General features: G+C 42.7%; 1 protein-coding gene and 1 long non-coding RNA gene across 2 annotated transcripts in view; one reads left to right on the plus strand and one right to left on the minus strand.

Moving 5' to 3' along the window:
• LOC145359668 (protein unc-13 homolog C-like) overlaps window positions 1–25339 on the minus strand; it is a 396096-nt gene that overhangs the window by 100992 nt on the left and 269765 nt on the right. The window contains 4 exon segments of the mRNA XM_080214409.1: window positions 3185–3262; window positions 3927–4070; window positions 4260–4356; window positions 9156–9282. Of these exon segments, the coding sequence (XP_080070535.1) occupies window positions 3185–3262; window positions 3927–4070; window positions 4260–4356; window positions 9156–9282 (446 nt within the window).
• LOC145359669 (uncharacterized) lies at window positions 2738–4356 on the plus strand. The gene is made up of 2 exons (XR_013889615.1): window positions 2738–2838; window positions 4284–4356. It is a non-coding gene; the product is annotated as an uncharacterized LOC145359669 (long non-coding RNA).

Here is a 25339-nt window from a genome sequence, read left to right on the forward strand (position 1 = left end):
TATACAGAAAAAGCATACTGTTCATAGAGAACAATGTAAGAACATTTTTCATTACATTCTACAGTATACTAAGGGAAGTTGATGTTGTGATGAAGTGGTAAACATGAAACAATATCAACTTTATTTTAGTAAGCTAAAGTGAAACAATTATTGGATTACATTGACTTCGAATAAAGTTGGAACACACTATTGTTATTAATTGTAAATTATAGAGTTTAAAGGGCAATAATTAAAAAACAGGAGCACTGAATAGTTCCAATAAGCTGCAGTGAATATCTTTATTTTAATGAGGCATTGTTTTGGTTGGAGTTCTCCCACACCCCCAGCAATGGCATCTAAGGTGGCCGGGTGTGGGAGTTTGGCAGAAGGCCCAAGACTCGGTTTCACACTGGCAAGAATTTACAGTGGGCTGTTCTGATGGTGCCTCTCATGGTGGATCAGGAATCCTGCTGGAGCCTGCCCTGAAACCCACTTGTATCTCGCTACTGGGATGCAAGTGAAGACCTGATTGGAATGTTCCCCCAGTGCCCGATTCTTCGTCATGCCAACAGGAAACCACGCTGGTTCAGGACACTTTTTAATTTATTTGTTCATGGGATATGGGTGTCGCTGGCTGGGCCAGCAATTAGTGCCCATCCCTGAGGGCATTTAAGAGTCAACCACATTGCTGTGGCTGCTGGAGTCACGTGTAGGCCAGACCAGGAAAGGACGGCAGACTTCCTTGCCTAAAGGACATTAGTGGACCAGGTGGGTTTTTACAAACATGGGTTTCATGATCAACATTATACTTCTAATTCCTGATTTTAACTGAATTCAAATTTCACCATCTACTGTGATGGGATTCGAACCTAGGTCCCCAGAGCATTACCCTGGGTCTCTGGTTTACTAGTCCAGCGATGGCATCACTACGTCACTGCCTCCCCTACATCTGACCCAACGTAGCATGCAAGAGTCAGGGATTTACCTGATGAAGGCCTGAGGCTGTCTTTGTAGTGTGGGATGTAGGCTGCCAGTAGCCCAATGGCCCTGGAACACCACAGCAATGGGTGGGGAAGCATCTATCAGGCGGATCTTCCAGCTTTAGCATCTTTGAGAAGGCCCATCTTATTTCTTTTACGGTGGGTCAGTGACGTTGGGAGCCTTTCCAGTATTTGCAGGTAGGACACATGCCACCAAGCACTGCCCGGAAACTGGTGCAAAACCACCAGGTGCATAATTAGTTACACCAGGGATGGAGGAGATGGTGTGGTTTCTTGTTGGTCTCCTCAGCAGGCAACACTCCCCATCCCTTCCCCATCATGGGACTTAAGTCCCATGATGGGGGAATTCCACTCCTCTTTTCCAAGTCAATAAATGGACAAATTCTCCTTCACACACATGGAAGTTCAAGGCAAACAATAACATGGAACTAAAAAATGTCATTGATTTTGGATTCTCCATTTCTAACTGCAATTACACTTATTTTGTATTTTTTCTGATATTAATCCATTACCAGGATCCTGTAATCCATATAAATATAGTTTTCCTGTTAATATAAAACAGTTTGACTCTTAGTAACGTACCAAATAATATCAAATGCATACCAAATAATGCCAAACCCTGACCTTCCCATTGCTTGCCATTTTAACACATGATCCTGCTCCCATGCCCACATATCTGTCCTTAGCCTGCTGCAATGTTCCAGTGAAACTCAATGCAAACTGGAGGAACAGCATCTCATCTTCCAGTTAGGCACTTTGCAGCCTTCTGGTCTCAACAACAAATTCAACAACTTCAGATGATTAGCTCTACTTCACCCCTTTGTTTTCAATACAATTAATTTTTAACTGTTCTCTACCTTTTATTTCTTTATTGTCTTTCTTTATTTTTCTTCCCCTCCCATTCTTTCCCACTATTTTATCCCCCCCCTTTCCTCATCTTGACCTCTCTCCACCTATCCCTCCCTCCCCCCACAGCTTAATCTATCACAGTTTTACCCTCTGATTTCAGCTCCTCTGCCATTTGGCCATTCACACCTTTTATTCTCTCTGTGGGCTGCCATTAGCAGCCCTTGTTTTTGTGGCTATGACTCATCTTTCATTCCCTCACCCTACAGTATAAATATCTCCCACGTCCCATGCCTTGACAAAGGGTCATCTAGAATCGAAACATCAGCTCTTTTCTCTCCTTACAGATGCTGCCAGACCTACTGAGACTTTCGAGCATTTTCTCTTTTGATTTTAGGCTCCAGCATCTGCAGTTATTTGCTTTTAGCCAATATCAAATGCATGTATTACGTAGGTTAACGAAAATAAAGCTCTGAGTTCTGCTAACTACAAGCTGAAATAAGCCAACAGAGGCTGGTATCCCTTCACCAGATTCCCTTTTATTTACAAGCTCTGTTTAAGTTCATACAGTGCTCCAAGGTCTGAGTCAGCATTCAAGGTGCCAGGAAACCAGACACTCACAGTTAGATATACAACACAAAGGCTCCCTGACTGAACAGGCAATAAAGTGCAATCAGGCAGTTCATATTCTAAGAGGCCAACCTCAATGGCCTCACTGAAGTCAAAAGTAAAACCAAACAATTCATTTGGGGAAACTCCGAGGGAGCTCATTAATGGTATCAGCAATTAACTCATTTCTGACGACAGATACCATTTCCCCCAGAAGTGGTCATTTGACAGACATTGCAGTGTCATGATTTATTGTACAGTCTTTTTTTCTGTTTTAGACATCAGTGGGACATGGGCGTTGCTGGCTGGCCAGCATATATTGCCCATCTCTAGTTGCCCTTGGAGGGCAATTGAGAGTCAACCACATTGCTGTGGCTCTGGAGTCACGTGTAGGCCAAACCAGGTAAGGGCAGCAGATTTCCTTTCCTAAAGGACATTAGTGAACCAGGTGGGTTTTTCCGACAATCGACAATAGTTTCATGGTCATCAGTAGATTCTTATTTCCAGATTTTTAAAATTGAATTCAAATTCCCCCATCTGCCGTGGCAGGATTCACACCTGAGTCCCCAGAACATTAGCTGAGTTTCAGGATTAAGAATCTAGGGATAATAGCACAAGGCTACTGCCTAGGAGTTACAGTAAAAAGTGAAAATATACTTCTGTCTATCCTGTATCCTACATTGGATTTGGTGATACATTTGCTTTAACATAGTAAGGGGTTCACAGTCCATTTATATCTCTTTACTTACCACTTTTTCCTTGGAACAGTACAAGTGGAAATCTTTTGAGATAATAGCAGCATATTGGAGGAGGACTTTACTTATGGTCTGCAATGAAAAGGGAAAAATATCACAAGTAAATTCCCCACGATTCTTTTTCTCAAGAGAATTACAGCGCATTAACAAATTAGAAGGCGGAATTTTCCCATCCAGCCTGCCATGGGTTTTGTAGCCAGGATGGGGGGTGGTGTGGTGGGCGGACCGTGCAAAGGTCCATTGACCTTGGCATTTTCTGGTCACGGGGCGAGCGTGGCCAGTATATCCTGCCCATAGACTTAATTCCAGCCATTAAAGAGCCACTGCCACTGTCGAAGAGAATGGAGAAGTTGGCACTCAGGCAAATCTCCATTCACTGCAGCAGGGCCAGAGATTCCCAACTGCAGGTGAGATCTAGGAATTCCAGCTTCCAGCACAGTTTGAGAATCAAAACTTATGTTTTTAGACTCAGAGACTGCATTCTCTGCTGCCCTTTTACCATTATTAAGTGTAATCTTGTTGAGTATCTTTTGAGCAGTAATAACATGTAGAAAAGTTTCTTGGAACACATCTGTCAAAGTGACACAATGAGAATTCAGGAGAAAGAAAACCAAGTAACAACTCTGCTGCTGTGCTGTCAGATGGGCGACACAGATGTAGTAATCTCCATAGGTTACATTTGTCACTTTTCAAACATTCCAAGCTCTTGCGCTTTTAAGACTGTAAATGTATGTACCTTAGCAAATCGTCTCATGAAATGTGCCAGTGCCTCTGGATTAGGGCATTCAAGCTTTTTGATAATCTCAAAACTTTGATTAAGTTGCGTGAAGACATCCACAACAGAGCAAGAGAACAGAGCATGTTCAGAGGTTTGCAGGAACTAAATTAGAAAAGGACATATAAAATGAATAATAGCCAATCTCTTAAGACAAGCTAGCTAATTCTATCAAACTTCATTTACAATCTTTTCCAACCAAAATAACATATACAGTTGGGGTAAACATTCACATTTTTGTTAAGTGCTATGTTTTACTTTTAAGACAAGCTAGAAAACGATGTTGATACTTGCCCCGTCTTTCTTATCTCTCTCAAGTGCTCCGTGAAGAAACTCCATTGATACAGCTTCATTTTCATCCAGCCAATCGATGGCAAAGGGCTCAAACCACCTGATAAAAAGAGTCAGGTAATGATGTTATATGAAGATGAACAGGTGTATTTAACCAGAGTCAGCTAATGCTGTAGGATTACTGTAAGAAGTCTCACAATACCAGGTTAAAGTTCAACAGGTTTATTTGGATCACGAGCTTTTGGAGTGCTGCTCCTTCATCAGGTGAGTGGAGTCATGGTTAAGTTGGTAGCACCCTTGCCTCTGAATTAGAAATAAAGTTCACTCCAGAAACTTGAGCACAGAAATCTAGGCTAATACTCCAGGGAGTACTGCACTGTCATAGAATCATAGAATCTCTACAGTACAGAGAGGCCATTTCGCTCATCGAGTCTGCACCCATTCTCTGACAGAGTATCTTACCCATGCCTTCTCCCCAGTGCCTCACATATTTCTCATGGTTCTTGCATTGTGCAACACTAAGGGGCAATTTAGCGTGGCCAATCTGCCTAACCCACACATCTTTGGACTATGGGAGGAAACTGGAGCACTCAGAGGAAACCCATGCAGACACGAGGAAAACGTGCAAACACCACACAGTGACCCAAGGCCGGAATTGAACTCTGTTCCCTGGCACTGTGAGTCATTCACTCATCAGGACAAACCCAAGAACACCAAATTTCAAACGGTCACAATTCCTACTACAGGAGAAGACAGTGCTGCTGGCTGGCTGGCAAATCAACTGTAATTGGCCAAGGTATTGCCAATGGAGAAAGCATTCACGGGGAAAAAAGAATCTAAACTTGTTCTCTGGAAATTTATCGACCGTTTTGTTTTTGCCTCTTTAAGAAGTTAGTGGGACTAATTAGATAGCTCTTTCAAAGAGCTGGCACGTGCATGGTAGACTAAATGGCCTCCTCTGTGCTGGATGATGCTATGGTCACTATTTTGCACCCACGTTAGTCACGAGAGCAAATGGCGTCGTGGATGCATAATAGACTCGGAAAACAAGAATCTTTCCAGCGAGATCTTGTTTTCCAATTCTCCAAGTCCCTCATTGGTAATATAACCCAGAGAAGTCATGAACCTCGCTTCAATACATTTCCATATAATTAGTAGACCCCCCCCTCTGTCCCCCCTGCCCCCCACATCCCTCGCCCCTCCCCTACATTGCCATCCCCGCACCCCACAACACATTTGGAAATCCATCTGGTTATGGATAGCACTCACCCGCACCGCACTGCACCGCCCCCCCTCCCTCCCGGGTAATCACGTTTGATTGGTTGGCAGCTCCATCAGTCCCGGCAGTGCCAGAGAGGCATCAATCGCCTCTGCTGGGATTCCCGCAGAAGAGAGAACCCCAAAGCCATGGATCCGCAGCGCCTGTAGGTTCGGGGGAGAGGACGTGGTGGGAGAGAGGGAGGAGGTCTTTTCCCCTTCCAGAGGGCTTGGGTAGGTCAGAAGAGGGGCAGCTGTGGGAGTGCGGACGTGGAGGTGAGTTTCAGGGAGGGAACAGTTAGGCTGGAAAAGGGGTTCAGGAAGAAATTAGATATAGCTCTTGGAACTCAGGGAATCAAGGGATATTGGGGGGGCAGGGGAGGTGGGATCAGTTATTGAATTTGATGATCAGCCACAGTCAGAATCAATGATGAAGCAGGCTTGAAGGGCTGAATGGCCTATTCCTACCTGTACTTTTGATGTTTCTGTGCGTTAACCAAAGGGCGCCACCCTGCGTTTGACAATTGGAAGCGCTTACATAAGAACATAAGAAATAAGAGCAGGAGTAGGCCATCCAGCCCTTCGAGCCTGCCCCGCCATTCAATAAGATCATGGCTGATCTGTCGTGTCTCAGTTCCACATTCCCGCCCTCTCCCCATAACCCTTAATCCCCTCGCTTATCAAAAACCCATCAACCCGCGTCTTAAAAATATTGAGCGAGGGAGCCTCCACCACCTCAACGGGCAGAGAATTCCAGAGATTCACCACCCTTTGAGTGAAGAAGTTCCTCCTCAACTCCGTTCTAAACCGCCCCCCCCCCTTTATCTTGAGGCTGTGCCCCCTAGTCCTACTGTCCTTTCTGAGCGGGAAGAGTCTTTCCACCTCTATCCTATCCATCCCATTCATCATCTTATACGTCTCAATGAGATCTCCCCTCATTCTTCTAAACTCTAACGAGTACAAGCCTAGTTTATTCAGCCTCTCCTCATAGCTCAACTCCCTCAACTCCGGTATCAGCCTAGTAAACCTCCTCTGCACTCCCTCCAAGGCCAAAATATCCTTGCGTAAGTGCGGCAACCAAAACTGCACACAGTACTCCAGCTGCGGCCTCACCAATGCCCTATACAGCCGCAGCAAGACCTCCCTACTTTTATATTCAATCCCCCTCGCTATGAAGGCCAGCGTCCCATTTGCCTTCCTGACCAGCTGCTGCACCTGCAGGCTGGGTTTTTGCGACTCATGCACAAGGACCCCGAGGTCCCTCTGCACCGTCACCTGCTGCAGCTTGAAGAAACCCTCCCTTTCCTTTCCTCCCTTTAAATATTTGAGGGGTAAAAACTGGGCTTCCTGTTCCCGCCCTGCTGAACAATCCAAATGTTTGATCGTGTGCGCAGAGTATTATCAGGGTCAGTTGATTTGATAATAAACCTGATTGACTTTAATTATTGATTTAAATATGTCGGGCAGGCTCGTGATTTTGCTATCTGCATTACTGGGGGATGTGGGGGGTGGGCAGCCCCTGGTTTCTGTAATGACAGTTCACAGTCACAAAAGAAGCCATTCTATTCATGAATTCATTGTGATGGGAATGGGGCTGAACTGAAGGTAGCACAGTCCCACAGATACTTGTGTCCCTAACCAGAAACTCTTACGTGTGAACCTGAATGTTTTCTAATTTGGTAACAGAAGTTTTGAAAGAAGGAAATAAGTCAACTAAAAGTTGCCTTATATTCTTCTTTTTGTAATTTGGTTAGTTGATGTAATATTTCCCAGTCAGAAACACATTATTTTGATTAGAACGAGATACTTGTGCAGAATTCTGGAATATGATCATGGCACAATGCATAACAATTATGTGGACAACGAAGAATAGGAATTAAAACAGGTTCCAATTCATCACCCACGTTTTTCTTCCATTTGCAAACCAATTACATCAACCATCCTCCCCCAGTTAAGGATATATGAAGTGCTGGCCCACTTCGATCCCTATAGTTATTCTTAGTGTCACCATAATCAGCTAACTGTAAACACAATGCCACACAATAAATTAGATAATCTCAGCGCTCTCACTTCCTGGAAAAAAATTCCAGCACTCATTTTATTGCTTAATGAGCACCCAAACCTTACAGCACTGGTCACCAATTGGACAAAGAGCCCACCGGCAAAAGGATCTTAAGCCAGTCACTGAAGTCAAGAGTAATATGTCAAGACATCTGTAAAATAACTCGTCAGGGGTTGGTGTCCCTTCATCAGATTCCTTTTATTTACACACTCTATTCCACTCCTACAGTGCTTCTGGTACACAGTCAGGGGAGGTGATGGTCTACTGGTATTATTGCTAGACTATTAATCCAGGAACTCAGTTAATGTTCTGGGGACCCCGATTCAAATCCCACCACGGCAGATGGTGGAAAATGAATTCAATAAAAAATATCTAGAATTAACAATCTACTGATGGCCATTATTGATTGTCAGAAAAACCCATTGGTTCACCAATGTCCTTAAGGGAAGGAAATCTGATTTGATTTGCTATTGTCGCATGCATTAGTATGCAGTGAAAAGTATTGTTTCTTGTGCGCTATGCAGACAAAGCATACTGTTCAAAGAGAAAGAAACGATCTGTTGTCTTTATCTGGTCTGTCCTATATGTGACCCCAGAACCACAACAATGTGATTGATTCTTAATTTCCCTCCAAGGACAACTGGTGATGGGCAACAAATGCTGGCCAGCCTGTTAAGCCCCTCAGTTGCAGTCCAGTAATAAAAGTGGAGTGGGGGGGCCGGGGGGGAGCAGGCGTGGCAAGGGAAACACCACTTTGGTGTAAGTTAAAAACTGATGATGGCTAATCAGAAAACTGGGCATGGTGCAGAAACCGTTTTATTTATTTATTATTTATTGGTGGGACACGGGTCACTGCCTGGCCAGCACTTGCCTGAGGACAGTTGCGAGTCAGCTACATTGCCGTGGCTTTGGAATTGCATGCAGGCCAGAACAGGTAAGGATGGTAGATTTTCTTCCCAGAAGAGCCTTAGTGAACCAGATGGGTTTTTCTGACAATCAACAATGGTTTCACGGTCATCAATGGATTCTTAATTCCAGATTTTTAAAAATATATTGCATTCAAATTTCACCATCCGCTGGGTGGGATTCAAAATTGGGTCCTCAAAACATTAGCTGAGTTTCTGGATTAATAATCCAGCGGTAATACCAGCTATGACAAAAGGTCATCCGGACTCAATATCAGCTCTCCTCTCTCCTTGCAGATGCTGCCAGACCTGCTGAGATTTTCCAGCATTTTCTCTTTTGGTTAGCGATAATACCACTTGGCCATTGCCTCCCCTCGCCCCTTTCCATATGTACAGGGAAGTCAAATTTCACCTCCCCTCCCCATGACATTCTGCTATAATAAATGTAGGATTTAAAAAAAAATGAAATCTTACACAACCTCAACGCTAAGCAGCATCATGATGTTTGATTACTGATAATGTAAATAGTCTACTCTTAATAAATGCAACAGAAACATGACCCATTCTTTGACATTTCCTTCCCTCAGGTGAATCAGGCAGGTATGAAAATTTGTCACTAGGATATAACAATGTTCTGCATGATAAACAGGAATGAAATTAAATTTCATTACTTACAAAGAATATTCTGCTATGGCATCTTTGAAAGCTGGAAGATCTCGCACATATTCATTATAAAACCATTTTACTTTGAAGTGCAAATTCATATAATCAGCGCTCTTGCAAAGTCGATGTTTTTCATGCTCTGTAATAAAGCAGAGAAAGAAACTAACGTCACATCTTTATATTTCTCTGAACATTAACGGCATCAATAAATGGATGATTCATATTTCTAAACTTTAATAATGTGCATCAGTGTTTAAATGTAATGATACATTTTTGTGGATTAAAACAACTATTAAATTATTAAAAATTTCAAAAAGCAGAATTATATCATGATTTTCCTGTAATTGCTTGAAAACCCAAGTTTTGTACATGCTTGAAATTGAGGGTCTATTTAATCATTTCGAAAGAGTAAAAGGTTGATTATATTAAGACTCTGGAGAATACTAGAATCATGGATAGCGACATTCAGATATGTGGAGTATTAAGATACAGCCACAGTGAATTTGAAAGACTGATTTGCCTTTAATCATGAATAATTTCACTTGTCCTGAAATTGCAAATGACTGCCAAAGGATTTGGCCATGAAATAATCATAATACTTCCCTATTTCTAAAGTATAAACATAATTAAAGGGGAAAAAGGCGAATCCAAACATTTCAAATGTTTGAGGATCCATTGTAAAAGTCCTCAGGGAGTTTTAAAAAGTTCATTTACTAGTGTCACAAGTAGGCTTACAGTAATACTGCAATGAAGTTACTGTGAAAATTCTCTAGTCGCCACACTCCAGCGCCTGTTCAGGTACATGGAGGGAGAATTTAGCACGGCCAATGCACCTATAACCAGCACGTTTTTCAGACACTCAGAGAAAACCGGAACACCCGGAGGAATCCACTCAGACACAAGGAGAACATGCAGTCTCTGCACAGACAGTGACCCAAGCCAGGAACTAAACCGGGTCCTTGGCATTGTGAAGCAGTAGTGCTCATCACTGTGCCACCATGTTGGAAGATGGCGTTATTGTGGTAATGTCATCTGCACTAGCAATTCAGAAGCCCAGACTAATGGTCTGAGGCCACGGGTTAAAATCCTACCAAGGTAGCTGGTGGATTTTAAATTCAATGGAAAGAAATCGGGAATTGAAAGCTCATCTCAGTGACCATGAAACCACTGTCAATTCATTATCTGTTTTCCCTCACACCCCATGCGAAATCTACCGTCCTTACCTGGTTTGGTCTGGCCTACATGTGGCTCCTGACCCACAGCAATGTGGCTGACTCTAAACTGCCCTCTGAAATGGCCCAGCGAGCCACCCAAGGTCAATTAAGGATGGGCAACAAATCCTGACTTTGCCAGCGACACTCGCATCCCATGAATGAATAAAGAAAAAAAAATTTCTTGGAGCATTTTTTGTACTCGTGAAAGAAATAGCTGTGATAGGAATGTCCCAATGACTTCAGCAAATCCTTCCAACAGGGATCGCTTGATTAATCCTGCCAACTAATCCTGCCAGTGTTCTGTGATGATCTCCAAGTCTTTAAGCTGTTTTCACATTGAAATGTGAATTAGGACAGCCGATGTATCTCGTTTAATGGAATGAATTAATAACCATGTACATGTGCACTTTAATAAATCAGCAACGTAGAACATGATTTTCAGCAATTTGTCGTGGTACACCAGCGTCAATTGCTATGTCCTAATGATATGATTAGAATGATTTTTTAAAAGCTAGGCAGTGCATTGTAAAGGTGCACACGTAACATGGAAATGCAGGCTTGTGACAAGGAAACTAACCTCAATTAACATGACTGGATTTGTAACTTTATTACAAGTTTGGCAGAGAGGCACAGTGGTTAGCACTGCTGCCTCACAGCATTAAAGACCCCGATTCGATTTCCCCTGCTTGGGTCACTGTCTTTGTGGAGTTTGTATGTTCTCCCTGTGTCTGCATTACTTTCCTCTGGGTGTTCCGGTTTCCTCCCACAATCTGAAAGACATGCTGGTTAGGTGCATTAGCCATGCTAAATTCTCCCTCAGTGTATCCGAACAGACGCCAGAGTGTGGCGACTAGGGGATTTTCACAGTGACTTCATTGCAGCGTTAGTGTAAGCCTACTTGTGTCACTAATAAATAAATGTAAACTTATATTCAGGAAGGCAATAGGTTCCCATGACAACAGTTAAGTTCTGAAGAAGAATCATGTGGACTAGAAAGGTTAACTATTTCTCTCTCCACTTGCTAGGTTTATCTAGCATTTTCTGCTTTTATTTCAGAGTTCCAGCAGGATTTTGCTTTTGTCACAGGAATTTTGCCCAAGTGTCCATGCAATGGGGAAGTCTTTCTAATATGCCTCCATTATTAATTATAATTAATAATAAAATGAGCCACGTTCATAATGAATAGTGGAGCAGACTCAAAAGGGCTAAATGGCCTTCTCCTCCTTCTATTTTCTACATATGCCTTCAATGGGCACCATCTTAGAAATGAAATTAATCATGGGATCTTACAATGCAGAATGAGGCCATTTGACCCATCGAGCCTGTGCCGACAACAATCACACCCAAGCTGTATCCCTGTGACCCCAAGCATTTGCACTGCTAATCCCCCTGTCACTAAGGGGCAACTGAGCATGGCCAATCCACCTAACCTGTGCTACATCTTTCAGCTGTGGGAGGAAACCCACGCCAACATTGGGTGAGAGTGCCAACTCTGCACAGAAAGGCACCAAGGCCGGAATTAAACCCGGGTCCCTAGCGCTGTGAGGCTGTCACGCTCACCACCCTGCCACCCATAGTTTTCGTATGGTTTGTTTCTGGAGATTTCCATTTCATTTGTTAGTTGACAATATAAATATGCTGCAACAGCAACCAGCTCTTTGCTCTCTCTTAAATATAGTTCACACTTTACTCATGTAGCCTCTAACACAAAGAGGTTAATGCAGGTGAAAACACTGTGCTTCAGGATCACAAAATAGACGACTTCCAAGGCAGAAGGCAGCCAAGTGAGACATTCATTTTGTGCCACTCACTACACTTGGTAGACAATTTTAGAAAGTCTGCTGTAACTCTATGTGATGGTGTTTTGGCTTCACTTCTGTATTTATTGAGTAATGATCCCATTGTAAGTACAATGACTTTTCTTTTTTAGAGTGGCAATAACATGAAACAAGGGGAGGCTGAACTGTGTGATGGACAGATTACCCATCCCCTTGAGCTAAAAGCCAGTCAGTACCTCGCCAACTTTAAAATCGGTAACCTGGCAGCCAAACAAAATGCCGGAGTTGGCCTTAAATTACTGAAGAATGGGACTTCGGGCCTCCAGGGTCTGGAAGTTTCACCCTTGGGAGCGGCCAGCCAATTTGATTGGCTAGATCTATATTCCCAGCAGTGCCAGAAGTGAGTAGCGGCCAATGCTGGCAGGAAGGAAGGACGGACATGTCTCCTGGGCTAGTTTGGGCATTTTTGGGTAGGTGGGGATTGAAGACCCCAGCGTGGGAGACAGGGAGATGAGGGGATGGGAGGCACAAAGCAGGGGTAGGACTTCACATCTTGGAAGAGAGGAATGTCCCCAGTGGGAACTGGGAACTCCCCCCCATTAATCCCAGTGCTTGGTGCTGTGTAAAATCCACTTTCATGAACTCAACTAATTCTCTGCATCTAAATTAAAAATCTGTAATTTGCTGTTTCACAAATGATAACTAAATGTAAAGATGATCAGAATTACTAGCATAGAATTAGTTTGTGTTCTAATAATCGATCATCGATGAGTGCCATGGTGGACTATCCTTTAACCAAAACACCTTATCGGGACCAATTACATTGCGGATTTCAGGGCCGGAATTCTCTGGCCGTTCGCACCCCGTCACCACTGCCAGAGAATTTGGCACTCAGCGCAAATCTCCGTTGAGTGCTGTGGGACTGGAGAGAGAATCCCGCTGGCGCGAACAACCAGAGGTTCCCTCTCCAGATCATTTAGTTTCTGGATGCCTCTTACAATTGCCTAAGCCGAGGCTAGCTACTGTCTAAAGTAAATAAAATGACTGGAATAGTGGACCATTTCACGGAATAAATACAGGGGAGTGCGATAAATATTTTTTGGACATGTTCACCACGAAAATCGCAAGGTAAGGAGTTGCAAACAGCTAGGCTTCCCATTCTAAATGTTGATGAAATTCCAAAAAAGTATGGTTTTTGGATGTTTTCAGATTAATGGATTAAAGGAACTCAAACTGTAAATGACTTTACTTTGATATGAACACTGTGTTTAAAGCTTTGAGTGGGTCTATTATTGCAGATGTCACAGACTGTCAAAAAGGAATGAATCAAATAAGAGAGGTTGGTCTTCCTTTCGGTACAAAGTTTGAAGTTTCCTGGTGCTTTTCAATCTGAAAATCTTCCCCTTCTGAAAACCTGTTAAAGCCAAATTAACATCAAGTTATGTTTATTCAGCCTACAGACCAACACCATCCTGATTTGGAAATTTTTTTGCCCCATTTTCTCATTCGTACAGCACTTAGAATTCTTTTCATTGAATCGCGCTCTTAGGTAAAAAGTTTATGGCCTTGCTCGGGTGGGGTTTTACAACCTTGTCTGATTTCCATTCTGGGAACCTCATCCACCCCAATTCCAGTGGTAGGGTTTTGGTGTTAAATTTTAACCTTTATTTGTTAGTGTCACAAGTAGGTTTACATTAACACTGCAATGAAGTTGCTGTGAAAATCCCCTCGTTGCCACACTTTGGTGCCTGTTCGGGTACACTGGGGAGAATTTAGCATGGTCAATGTGCCTAACCAGCGCATCACTCAGACTGGCAGGAAACCAGAGCACCCAGAGGAACACACACAGACATGGGGAAAGCATGCAGACTGTGCACAGATAGTCACCCAACCCAGGATTCTAACCCAGGTCCCTGGCACTATGAGACAGATTTGATAACCACCCACATTTTATGTTAAATTTCACCCCTGAGGTTCAGAGGGATCTGGATACCCTGGTGTATGAAATATAATACAGGTGCAACAAGTATTTAGGAAAGCTTATACAATGTTATTGCTTATTGTAAAGGAATTAATTACAAAAGTAGGTGATGCTTCAGTTATACGGTGAGACCACATCTGAAAGGTGTGCTGGTTAGATGTATTGGCCATGCTAAATTCTCCCTTAGTGTACCTGAACAGGCACCGGAGTATGGCGACTAGGGGTAACAGTAACTTCATTTCAGTATTAATGTAAACCTACTTGTGGCACTAATAAATAAACTCAAAACATCTGAAGTATTGTGGACAATACCAGTCTCCTTACTTAAAGGAAGATGTAAATGCATTAGAATCAGTTCAGGGAACGTTTACCAGATTAATATCAGGAATAGGTGGGTTGTTTTATGGGGAAAAGTTGGAGAGGTTAGGCTTGTATATATTAGAGTTTAGAAGAGAAAGAGGAGACCTGATTGAAACCTTTAAGATCCTGTAAGGTATCGACAGGATGGATATGGAAAGGATATTTCTTCTTGTCGAAGAATCTAGAACTATGGGGTCACTGTTTAAAAATACAGTGTTATTCATTTAAGACAGATGAGGAAAAAATGTTTTCTGTCAGAGGGCGGTGAGTCTCTGAAATTTTCTTCCTCAAAAGGCAATAGAAGCAGAGACTTTGAATATTTTTCAGGCAGAGCTAAATAGATTCTGGATAAGGAAGGGGTGAAAGGTTATCGGGGTAACCAAGAATGCAGGCATGAGGTTACAGTCTGATCAGCCATGATCTTACTGAACGGCAGAGAAGGCTCGAGGGACCAAGTGGCCTTCTCCTGCTCCGAATTGATATGTTGTCTAGGGCAATTAGGGATGGGTGATAAATGCTGGCCACACTGTGAGGTCCACACCCCATGAATAAAAAAAAACAAGATGAAAGCAGAGATGGAAATCCATTTCATCACTGCAGGTCAGAATAACCTGCAGACACATATCATGGCCACTCTCCTTTGAATTAATCAGTAAGGTCAAACGACGCCAAGGTGGGTCACACTGCTGCCTCATTGCTCCAGGGACCTGGGTTCAAATTCCAGCCTTGGGTCTGTGCAGAGTCTGCATGTTCTTGAGTCTGTGTGGATTTCCTCTGGGTGCCCCGGTTTCCTCCCACAGTCTAAAGATATGCAGGTTAGGTTGATTGGCCATGCAAAATTGCCCCCTTAGTGTCCAAGAATAATGGGATATAAATACATGGGGTTAGAGGGATGGGGCCTGGGTAAGATGCTTTGTTGGAGAGTCAGTGCAGTCTCGTCGGGCTGAATGGCCTCCTTCTGCACTGTAGGGATCCTACGTTATTCTTATCCTGGGTGATGAGCTAAAACAGCCTTCCATCATCTGCATTTTGATCTTGCAAATTTTTCATTCAAAGAACGTGGACATCACTTGCAGGAGTTTGCCACCCTTACAGCACGTAGCTTCAGGAGTTCTGGAAGAGAAGCCAACCCCATGGATCAGCAGAGATCATCCTGCACCTCCTGCAAGGGACAACCTTATATGTGACAGACTTTCCCGTTTCATCGGCTTGTTCTGCCATTAAAAAAAAACTGTGGATGATGATCTCATCTGACCCCATTTCTGAGGCTGAATTCCTGTCATCTCTCGCAGATGGAAGGATGTCAGTCACACCAATCACTTAAAGTGGGTTCACATTCTTGTGTTTGGATGCTAAGTGCACCTTAGCATCATGAATATATGGAACAGTAATGGAATGTTACTTTTTAAGCTTACAAATCCCAACCGATGTTCTCCAGTTCCATGTCACACTTTGAAAGGAAAATCATTTAGTCATTCCCTTGATTAGCCCAAGTTTAGAAAACAGATCAGAGTATTGCAGTGAAAATTGGGAGCTTTCTTAGAGAAACTCAAAAAAAACTTCTGAAATTTAACACCAAATAAATGCAGTCTGTGGTAACTATAACTATTTTCTAAAGTTGTTGCTGGCTACATCCAGAATTGGCAATGATAATGATAAAAACCCAAAGCATTGAAATATGATTGTAATTTGTAGTTGCATTTCTGTGGCTTCCATCTTCTCTGATCTCTAATCAATGGTAATGTCAAAATGAGTAATTCAACTGTCCGTTGCCATTAAAATCAATGAATTTTCTTTCTTTTACTGTAATCAAAAGCAGAGCATTGACTATCAATTTTTAAAATATTTCTACAGATGCAGTATTAATGAGACCAAGTTTTGTCTATGAATGATAAGTACTTTGTTATATAAATATGTGCTGTAAAGCTCTCAATTTCATCAAGTGTCTTTTGTCAGTTGCTTAATTAGTGAGAGCCTTGTCACAGTCAATCAACAAGTTCTACACTGCAAAGTCTCATGAAGCTGACTAGATATGAAGTTACTTTGACATTTCTTTTTCTGATTCTGTCAAGTCAAAGGGAATATTCGCTGGGTGATGCCTCAGAGACATCAGTAGACTGTTAATTATTCTCCCTCAAACTTGTTTCTGCTGATTAAAATTGCTGTAAGTCACTATGAGTCATAACAAGGGGATGTGACATAAGGGTTCCTGACCACTCGACTGAAAGGCAGCAATCTGCCACAGGAATCACAGCGAACAGGGGGTGGACAATGCAAAAGCCTGTTGATGGGATTTGGGTGTGAGTGCAGCCGGAAAATTCTGTCCAAGTTGTTAGGATATATACTGGCATTACGTAATTGGTGAGCAATGGGCTCCTCTAATTTTTGGTGCGCAAACAACACTTTTTGAAGAGAGACTTATTCTTAATCAATTCAGGTTAAAGTTCATGTAGACTGATGCTCAAGGCTGAGGCTAGCATTCCACCATTTTCTTTGATGCCTATTCAATATTGGTTAGTCACATATCTGCTTCAACCACCTCTCCCGGCACTGAGTTTCAGGCACCCACCACCCCCTGTGTGAAAAAAACTTGCCTCGTACATCCCCTTTAAACCTGGCCCTTCACACCTTAAACCTGTGCCCCTTAATAATTGATTTCTCCATCCTGGGAAAAAGCTTCTGACTATTCACTCTGTCCATAGCCCCTCATAATCTTGTCGACTTCTATCAGGTCACCCCTCAACCTCAGTCGTTCCAGTGAGAACAAGCCAAGTTTCTCCAATCTCTCTTTGTAGCTAATGCCCTTCATACCAGGCAACATCCTAGTAAACCATTTCTGTACCCTCTCCAATGCCTCCACATCCTTCTGGTAGTGTGGCAACAAGATTTGAACACCATATTCCAAGTGGACAGTTTGGTTATGGTTGATTTGGTCCAGTCCATTTTTTTTTTGTTTATATTCCAATTCAATTAACTTAAGTCCAATTCAGAGTCTCAAGGCATTCCCAATCCAAGCTCTCAGCTCTCGTCTTGGGCTTGATCCACATGATCCAAGCTGATTGGAGTACGCATAGCTCCTCCTCCAAGGCATGATCTCATCTGCATCTCAGCCAAAAGGCTGAGATGCCGCTTTTAAAAATTGCTTCAAATGAAGCTGAAATATAACCTAATGACTTCAACCAAGCACAGCATGTCGACACTACACTTGATCTTAGCCAAAAGGCCGAGAACGCTGTGCACTTATGAATTACAAAGTCCATTAATTTCATCTTCATAATGTGGACTCATTTAAAATGAAAGTAAACTAATGTGGAATATAGAAACTGACTGTAAGAGTTTCCATAGATATGTAAAGAAAAAGGATTGATAAAGCAAATATAATCCTCTTACAGCCAGAAACCTAAGAGTTCATAAGGGGGAAACCTTGGTACTGGGGAAGTTGCTAAAGTCCATTAACAAGAATTTCATAACTCAGCATTTGGAAGGCAGTGGTATAATCAGACAAAGCCAGCACGGATTTATAAAGGGGAAATCATACTCGACAAATATAGGAATTCTTTGAGGATGTAACTAGTAGAGTTGACCAAGAAGAACAAAAGAATGCGGTTTATTTAAACTTTCAGAAGGCTTTTAACAAGATCTCAAAAATTGACCACTATGTAAGGTTAAAGCACATGGGATTGCAGGTAATGTCTTGAGATGGATAGAGAGCTGGTTACCAGATAGGAAGCAAAGAGTTGGCATAAATGGATCTTTTTTTGACTGGCAGTTCCGCAGGGATCTGATCTATAATGTTGACATTATATATTAATGATTTGGAAGAGGGAACTAAATGTATTCTCTACAAATGTACAGATGATACAAAGTTGGGTGGGGGAGTGGGCTATAAGCAGGATGCAGAGATACTTCAGTGTAATTTGGACAGGCAGGCAAATGCATGGTAGATACAGTATAATGTGGGTAAATGTGAGGTTATCCACTTTGGTAGCAATAATAGGAAGACAAATTATTACTTGAATGGGTGTAAATTGAGACCTTGACGTCCTCATGCATCAGTTGCTGAAAGTAAGTGTGCAGGTGCAGGCAGGCAGTAAAGAAAGCAAATGGTATGTTGGCCTTCATAGCGAGGGCATTTGAGTATAGGAATAGGGATGTTTTACTGCAATTATATAGGTTGATGAGGCCACACCTCAAGTATTGTGTGCAGGTTTGGTGTCCTCATCTGAGGGTGGATGTCCTTGCTATAGCAGGAATATAGCGAAGGTTTACCAGGCTAATTCCTGGGATGACAGGTCTGTCTTTTGAGAAGACACTAATTCAGTTAGGATTATATTCCCTGGTGTTTAGAAGAGTGAAAGGAGATAATTAGATATAGCTCTTGGGGTAAAAGGGGTCAAAGGATAAGGGGAAGATCAGGATATTGAATTTGATGATCAGCCATGATCAAATGAATGGCGGAACAGGCTCAAAGCACCAAATGGCCTACTTCTGCTTCTAGTTTCTATGACTCGAAATCGATGTACTTTGTGTCTGCCTCCAGTAGCAACACACTCTCCCATTGGAAAATGTGATGTTTATCTGTGCTGTTGATAACACAGATCTGTTTTGTGTGTGCAAGTGAGCGACAATGAGTATGTGTGTGAGAGTGTGTATGTGTGTGTGTGAGAGTGAGTGAGTGTCTGTGTGCGAGCGTGCATGAGAGTGTGTGTGTGCATGCATGTGTGTGAGAGAGTATGTGTGCAAGTGTGTGTGTGTGAGAGAGACAGTGAGAGAGTGTGCGTGCAAGTGTGCGAGTTTGTTGTAAAGTTAGTGTACCTTTAGGAAATTTCTTAAAAATCATGCTCTCTGCGGCTCATTGTGTATGTGTGTGTGAGAGAAAGTGTGCATGAGCGTGTGTGAGAGTAAATGTATGAGAGGGCGCGTGAGTGTATGTATGAGTGTACGTATGCATGTGTGTGTGTATGTGACTGAGTGTGTGTGTGACTAAGTGTGTATGAGTATGTGTGTGACAGTGTCTGTGAGAGAGTGCACGTGTGCGTGTGTGTGAGCATATGAGTGTGTGCGCATATGTGTGTATATGTGCGTGTGAGAGTGTGTGAGTGCATGGATGAAAGAGAGAGTGAGTGTAGGCGTGCGAGAGAGAGGGTGTGGAAAACGTTTGAGTGTTATGTCAATACTTTTATGTTGTAGCTGTTATGATTTTTTAAAAGTTTTGAGTGCACCATTAATACATAATTGAACAACGTTTAGAACCATAAAAACCTCTCGAGTCTTGGACTGACACTGGAAGCAGCTACTGGTCCCTGCTCACGGTAACTGGTTTAGCTGCACCATGAACTGGGAAAGGGAATTGATGTTCTCTCCTCCCATTTAAACAAATGGAAGGGGCCTTTTACATATGAATGTTATTGCTGCTGAAGCTAAGTTATTAGGGAGGATATTCCTGGCCCTTGGTGGCAGGTAGTTAAGTAGCCAGGAACCAAGTTGGAAAACGCCCCCACCGCCAGGGAATTGTCACCAGTATGGAGTGTCCGCCTATCAAATGGAGGTGGCAAACAAATGTTAAGAAGTCTACTAGGGTTGATCCTTCAGACCAGCATCCATTCTGCTGTCAAAGGAGGAGACATCCTTGCAGTCATCGAGGAGTCCCATTGGACTGGAAACCCCCTGCTCCAAGGAAGGGAAGGCCAACCCTCTGGGAAGGCCCTCTCAGATTCCACATGTTTTACTTACCTCTTTAAGGCCACTTTATTGTTGAGATGCCCTTTCGATCTCTGACCTGCCTCAGCAGTGCTCACGTCTCCCGGTGGGGCTGACCAGGTTTCGCAGTTGCTGATCCTCTGATTAGGCCCAGCCACGCCTACATCTCACCTGCCATCTTCACCTGAATGGTGAGCTTGAAGGCAGACAATCAGGAGGCTCCCTCTGGTAAAATCATTGAGCCAATCCCATTGCTGACAGGGCTGAAGACCATTTGTCTTCCTAACTGCTTGCTGTACCTGCATGCTTGCTCTCAATGGCTGATGTACAAGGACACCCAGGTCCTTTTGTAATTCAACATTTCCCAATCTGTCTTCATTTAAATAATAATGATATTCTGTTTTTCACTTCCAAAATAGATAACGCTTACCCACGTTATGCTGCATCTGCTGGGTACTTGCCCGACCGTTCAACCTGCCTAAATCATCTTGAAGCCTCTTTACTTCCTCCTCACCATTCACAATCTCACCTAGTTTTGTGTTGTTAGCAAACTTTGAAATATTACAACTGATTCCCTCACCCAAATTGTTGATATATAAATTGGAATATAAAACTGGAGCCCAAGCGCTGATATCTGTGATATATCACTAATCACCACTTTCCATTCCAAAAAAGACCCATTTCGTCCTACTCTATTTCCAGTCTGTAAATCAATTCTCAATCCCAGCCAGTATCTTACCTCCACTCCCATGTGCTTTCAGCTTGCACACTGACATCTTATGTGGGGCTTTATCAAAAGCTTTCTGAAAATCCAAATACACCACATCCATTGGTTCTCCCTTATTTATTCTACTCGTTACATCCTCAAAAAAACTCCAGTAGGTTTGTCAAACTTGGCTTCCACCCTCATCTAATCCCAATCCCATTGATATTTTCTATCTGTCCTGTTATCATGTCTTTCATAACAGACTCTAGCATTTTCGCTCCTACTAATGTTGGGTTAACTGGTCTTTAATTCCATGTTTTCTCCTTTCCTCCTTTTTTAGGTAGCATGGTTACATTTGCCATCCTCTAATCTGCTTGGATTGTTCCCGAATCTGCAGAATTTTGGAAGCTGACAATCAGTGCTTCCACTATTTACATGGCCACTACTTTTAGTCCCCTGGGGTGTAGATTATAAAGCTCTGGGGATTTAGAATCATAGAATCCCTACAGTGCAGAATGAGGCCATTTGGCCAATTGAGTCTGCACCGACCATAATCCCACCCAGGCACTATCCCACATATTTACCTGGCTAATCCTCCTGACACTAAGGGTCAATTTAGCATGACCAATCCACCTAACCCTCACTATTCTTTCACTAATACCTATTTCCTTCGATTCATCCTTCTCACTTGATCCTTGCTTCACAAGCATTTCTGGCAAACTATTAATGTCTTCCTCGGTGAAGACACAACTAAAGTAATTGCTTAAAATGTCTTTGTTCTCCATTGTACATTTTCCCATTTGAGACTGTAAGAGACCTACATTCGTTTTCACTAATCTTTTTCTTTTTACATATCTATAGTAGCTTTTACAATCTGCTTATATGTTCCTTGCAAGCTTACTCTCATAATCCATTTGCCTCCGCTTTACATTAACATAGACTGTAAATAGCTGAGACCCCAGCACCAATCCCTGAAGAATCAGCACTCAAACTGAATGTTGCAAAAGGAGTGATTGCCAGTGAAACCCTAATGGTTTATGAGATATCGAGCACTGGCCCAGAGACAGTTGATGGGGGCATTAAGATGTCCTTCTTTATCCAGAGCCATGTCAGATCTCCTGTGAGTGTGGATCTGGGGGCTCGGAAGCAACTCAATGACCTGGTTTGTCATCAATTTGGAGGTCTTCGATGGTTCAGTAACCTGTCATCATGAAACTTCTTAAAGTCCAACAGGTTCATTTGGAATCATGAGCTTTGGGAATGCTGCTTCTTCATCAGATATCAAGTCTTATAAGACAGAGATAGATAGGTTCTTGATTAATAAGGGGATCAGGGGTTATGGGGAAAAGGCAGGAGAATGGGGATGAGAAAAATATCAGCCATGATAGAATGGCTGAGCAGATTCAATGGTCCTGCTTCCACCACCTCCATGTGAAAAACTTTCCCCACACATCTTCTCTAAACTTCAACCTCTCACCTTTAACCTGTGCCGTCTTGTAGTTGGCCCTTTTACCCTCAGAATAAGCCTTTGACTATCCACCCTGTCTATGCCTCTCATAATTTTGTAGACTGTAATTGTAGGTGTAAGAGTTTTTCGTCTTGTATACATAGAGGGTGTCTATGTAAAATCAGAGAATCCATCTCTGACAGACAGAAAGATCACAGAAATAAAGATTGCACAGCCAGACAACCAAGTACGACTGGCCGCTTTGTTGTATTTGTTTCCTTGAGATCAAGGCAGATGTAATTTAAGTCAGCTGTTGTAGCTATACTTACCAGTGTATATGGCAAATATACTGAGGAGCAGGGAATCCTGGCATAATGTGGATTGCAACTCTCATCAGGCGCTCCGGTTTCCTCTGTCAGTCCAAAGATGTGCAGGTTTGGTTGATTGGCCATGCTAAATTGACTTCACTGTCAGGGGCATTAGCAGGGTAAATGTGTGGCGTTATCAGAATAGGGCCTGGATGGGATTGTGACCAGTGCAGATTCGAAAGCCCAAATGGCCTCCCTCTGCACTGTAGGGATTCTATGAGATAGCGGTCCGCCACTCTAATGTCTCAGAAAGCTATTATCATCCTTCAAAAAGAGGATGAGTCAACCAGTACATCTATGTCAACCTTTTTTAAACATAACTGTAAATTTCCTGGAGACTATGCGAGTTACAAGCATAGACCTTAATCTATTCAATAGACCGACTATTGCTGTTAATGTCAGCTATCCTAGATTAATCTCAATAACAGTTCAATCACAAGCACTGATCTCAATGGCAGAAGCACAAATCAATAAGTAATTAATCTTGAGTTACAATAACTATTTCACTAATGAACTTTATAAATTGGATGCGGATCCACTTTTTAAGTTTAAGGGTTGCTAAATTTAATTTGATTTTAAGAATAGTAAACAATTTGTGGCTTAATTGACTTCATTGGGAACTGGCTGGGTTAATTCACTTACTCTTCACAAATGCCTTCATACATAAAATTTAATTCCCACCCCTGTCCCCGCTCCTTCTTCATCTAAAAAAAAACAGCACTATTCTTTTGGGAAACCAATTACAGAGCAACCAACTGAATAACTAAACCTTTTAATAAGTGAATATCCTATATTGGTCATCGGCTAAATGATCTTTCACCTAGATTAGTGTGACAGTAGTCTCAAGGGTATGACGGAACACTACATTACGGCTGTCAGTCACTAAAGCATTAGTTTTGGGTATTAGCCTCTTCTGAAAGGATTCATTTAAGTGGTGCTGAGGGTTTTGGAAGAATCGTTACTGAGTTTTAAAATTGATGGAAGCCGTGTGCTGCTGCAGTGCTCCAGTGAGATCCAATGCAAACGGGAAGAGCAACACTTCCTCCTCCGATTAGGCATGTTGCAGTCCTCTGGGCTCAACAATGATTCAACAACTTTAGACTATAAGCCTTCTCCTCCATCTTCACTCCCCCCACTTTTGCTTTTTTGTTATTCGGTTCCCTGGGTTGCCCCAAACAAAACCCCATCCCTCCCCCACATGGCCACTGCCCCTTGTTGCTCAGTTTTGCTCGCACTGGGCACTGACCGCTGTTCTCCTGCTAACACATTCTGCTATCTTACCTTTGCCACGATTAACACTTCTTTAGTCCCTAATGCCACCATTAACAGCCCTTTAGTCTCATGTTCATGAAATCTTTGCCAATCTTTCCTTAATTCCAACCCCCCTTCTCTCAGGACATTATTAATTACATTTCAATCCCTTTTCAGTTCTGTAGAAGTCAATGGACTCTAAACGTTAATTGTGTTTCTCTCGCTCTACAGATGCTGCCAAACTTGCTGCGTTAAGCTGGCATTTTTGGTTTTTATTTGTGTATACGTTAAGCTTTGATTCACAGTGCCCAAAAAGAGATAATCATATATACTCTGATTGGTAAATAGGTGTCAGCCGTAATGTTACGGCTGTTTACGCTGGCAGGATTTTCCCATCCCAGTGCAGCGAACAGAGATTTGGCTGGGATTGTGGCTTGAATGACTGGTAAGATTGCACCATAGAGGCTAAAGCAAAGAAGATGTATGTCATCTTCACATACCAGCGTGACATGACTGTCACTGTCGCCTATATTTATGGCACGACTCAGAAGGGTAGAAGCATCTGCCCATTTATTTCTGTTGTTCACCCCATTGACACCACAGAATTTGAGCATTATAGCCAAGCAGGGCATAGATCCTAAAGTTAAGAAGGGGAAGTTCACTGTGCTTTCCCATGAACAAACAACAAAGAAAATTATAGCACACGAACAGGCTCTTCGACCTCCAAGCCGGAACTGACCATGCTGCCCAACTGAACTAAAACCCCCTACCCTTCCAGATACCATATCCCTCTATCCCCATTCTATTCATGTATTTGTCAAGACGCTCCTCAAAAGTCACTACAGTATCTGCTTCCACTACCTCCCCCAACAGCGAGTTCCAGGCACCCACCACCCTCTGTGTAAAAAAACTTGCCTCGTACATCCCCTTTAAACCTTGCCCCTTGCACCTTAAGTCTATGCCCCCTAGTAATTGACTCTTCCACTCTGAGATAAAGCTTCCGACTATCCACTCTATCCATGCCCCTCATAATCTTGTAGACTTCTATTATGTCACCCCTCAACCTCCATTGTTCCAGTGAGAACAAACCAAGTTTCTCCAACCTCTCCTCATAGCTAAAGCCCTCCATGCCAGGCAACATCCTGGTAAATTATTTCAGCACCGTCTCCAGTGCCTCCACATCCTTCTTGTAGTGCTTGTTGCAAACCTTTGATGGAAGTATGCACTGGATGGAATTGGGTGGTAATGTTGCCTGGGCTTGGATGTAATGTCTCCTACCAGGATGATGCTCTTGTGACTGTCTCTGCGCCCGTTTTAACTTTCCTTGGAATTGAATGAAGGGAAGGCCTCTTTAGAAAGATTCTGTGAAAGGAGCTGGTCTATATCTAATG

Source organism: Carcharhinus amblyrhynchos, chromosome 28 (assembly GCF_965287045.1).
Source record: "Carcharhinus amblyrhynchos chromosome 28, sCarAmb.v2.hapA, whole genome shotgun sequence".
In the NCBI taxonomy this organism is placed as follows: domain Eukaryota; kingdom Metazoa; phylum Chordata; class Chondrichthyes; order Carcharhiniformes; family Carcharhinidae; genus Carcharhinus; species Carcharhinus amblyrhynchos.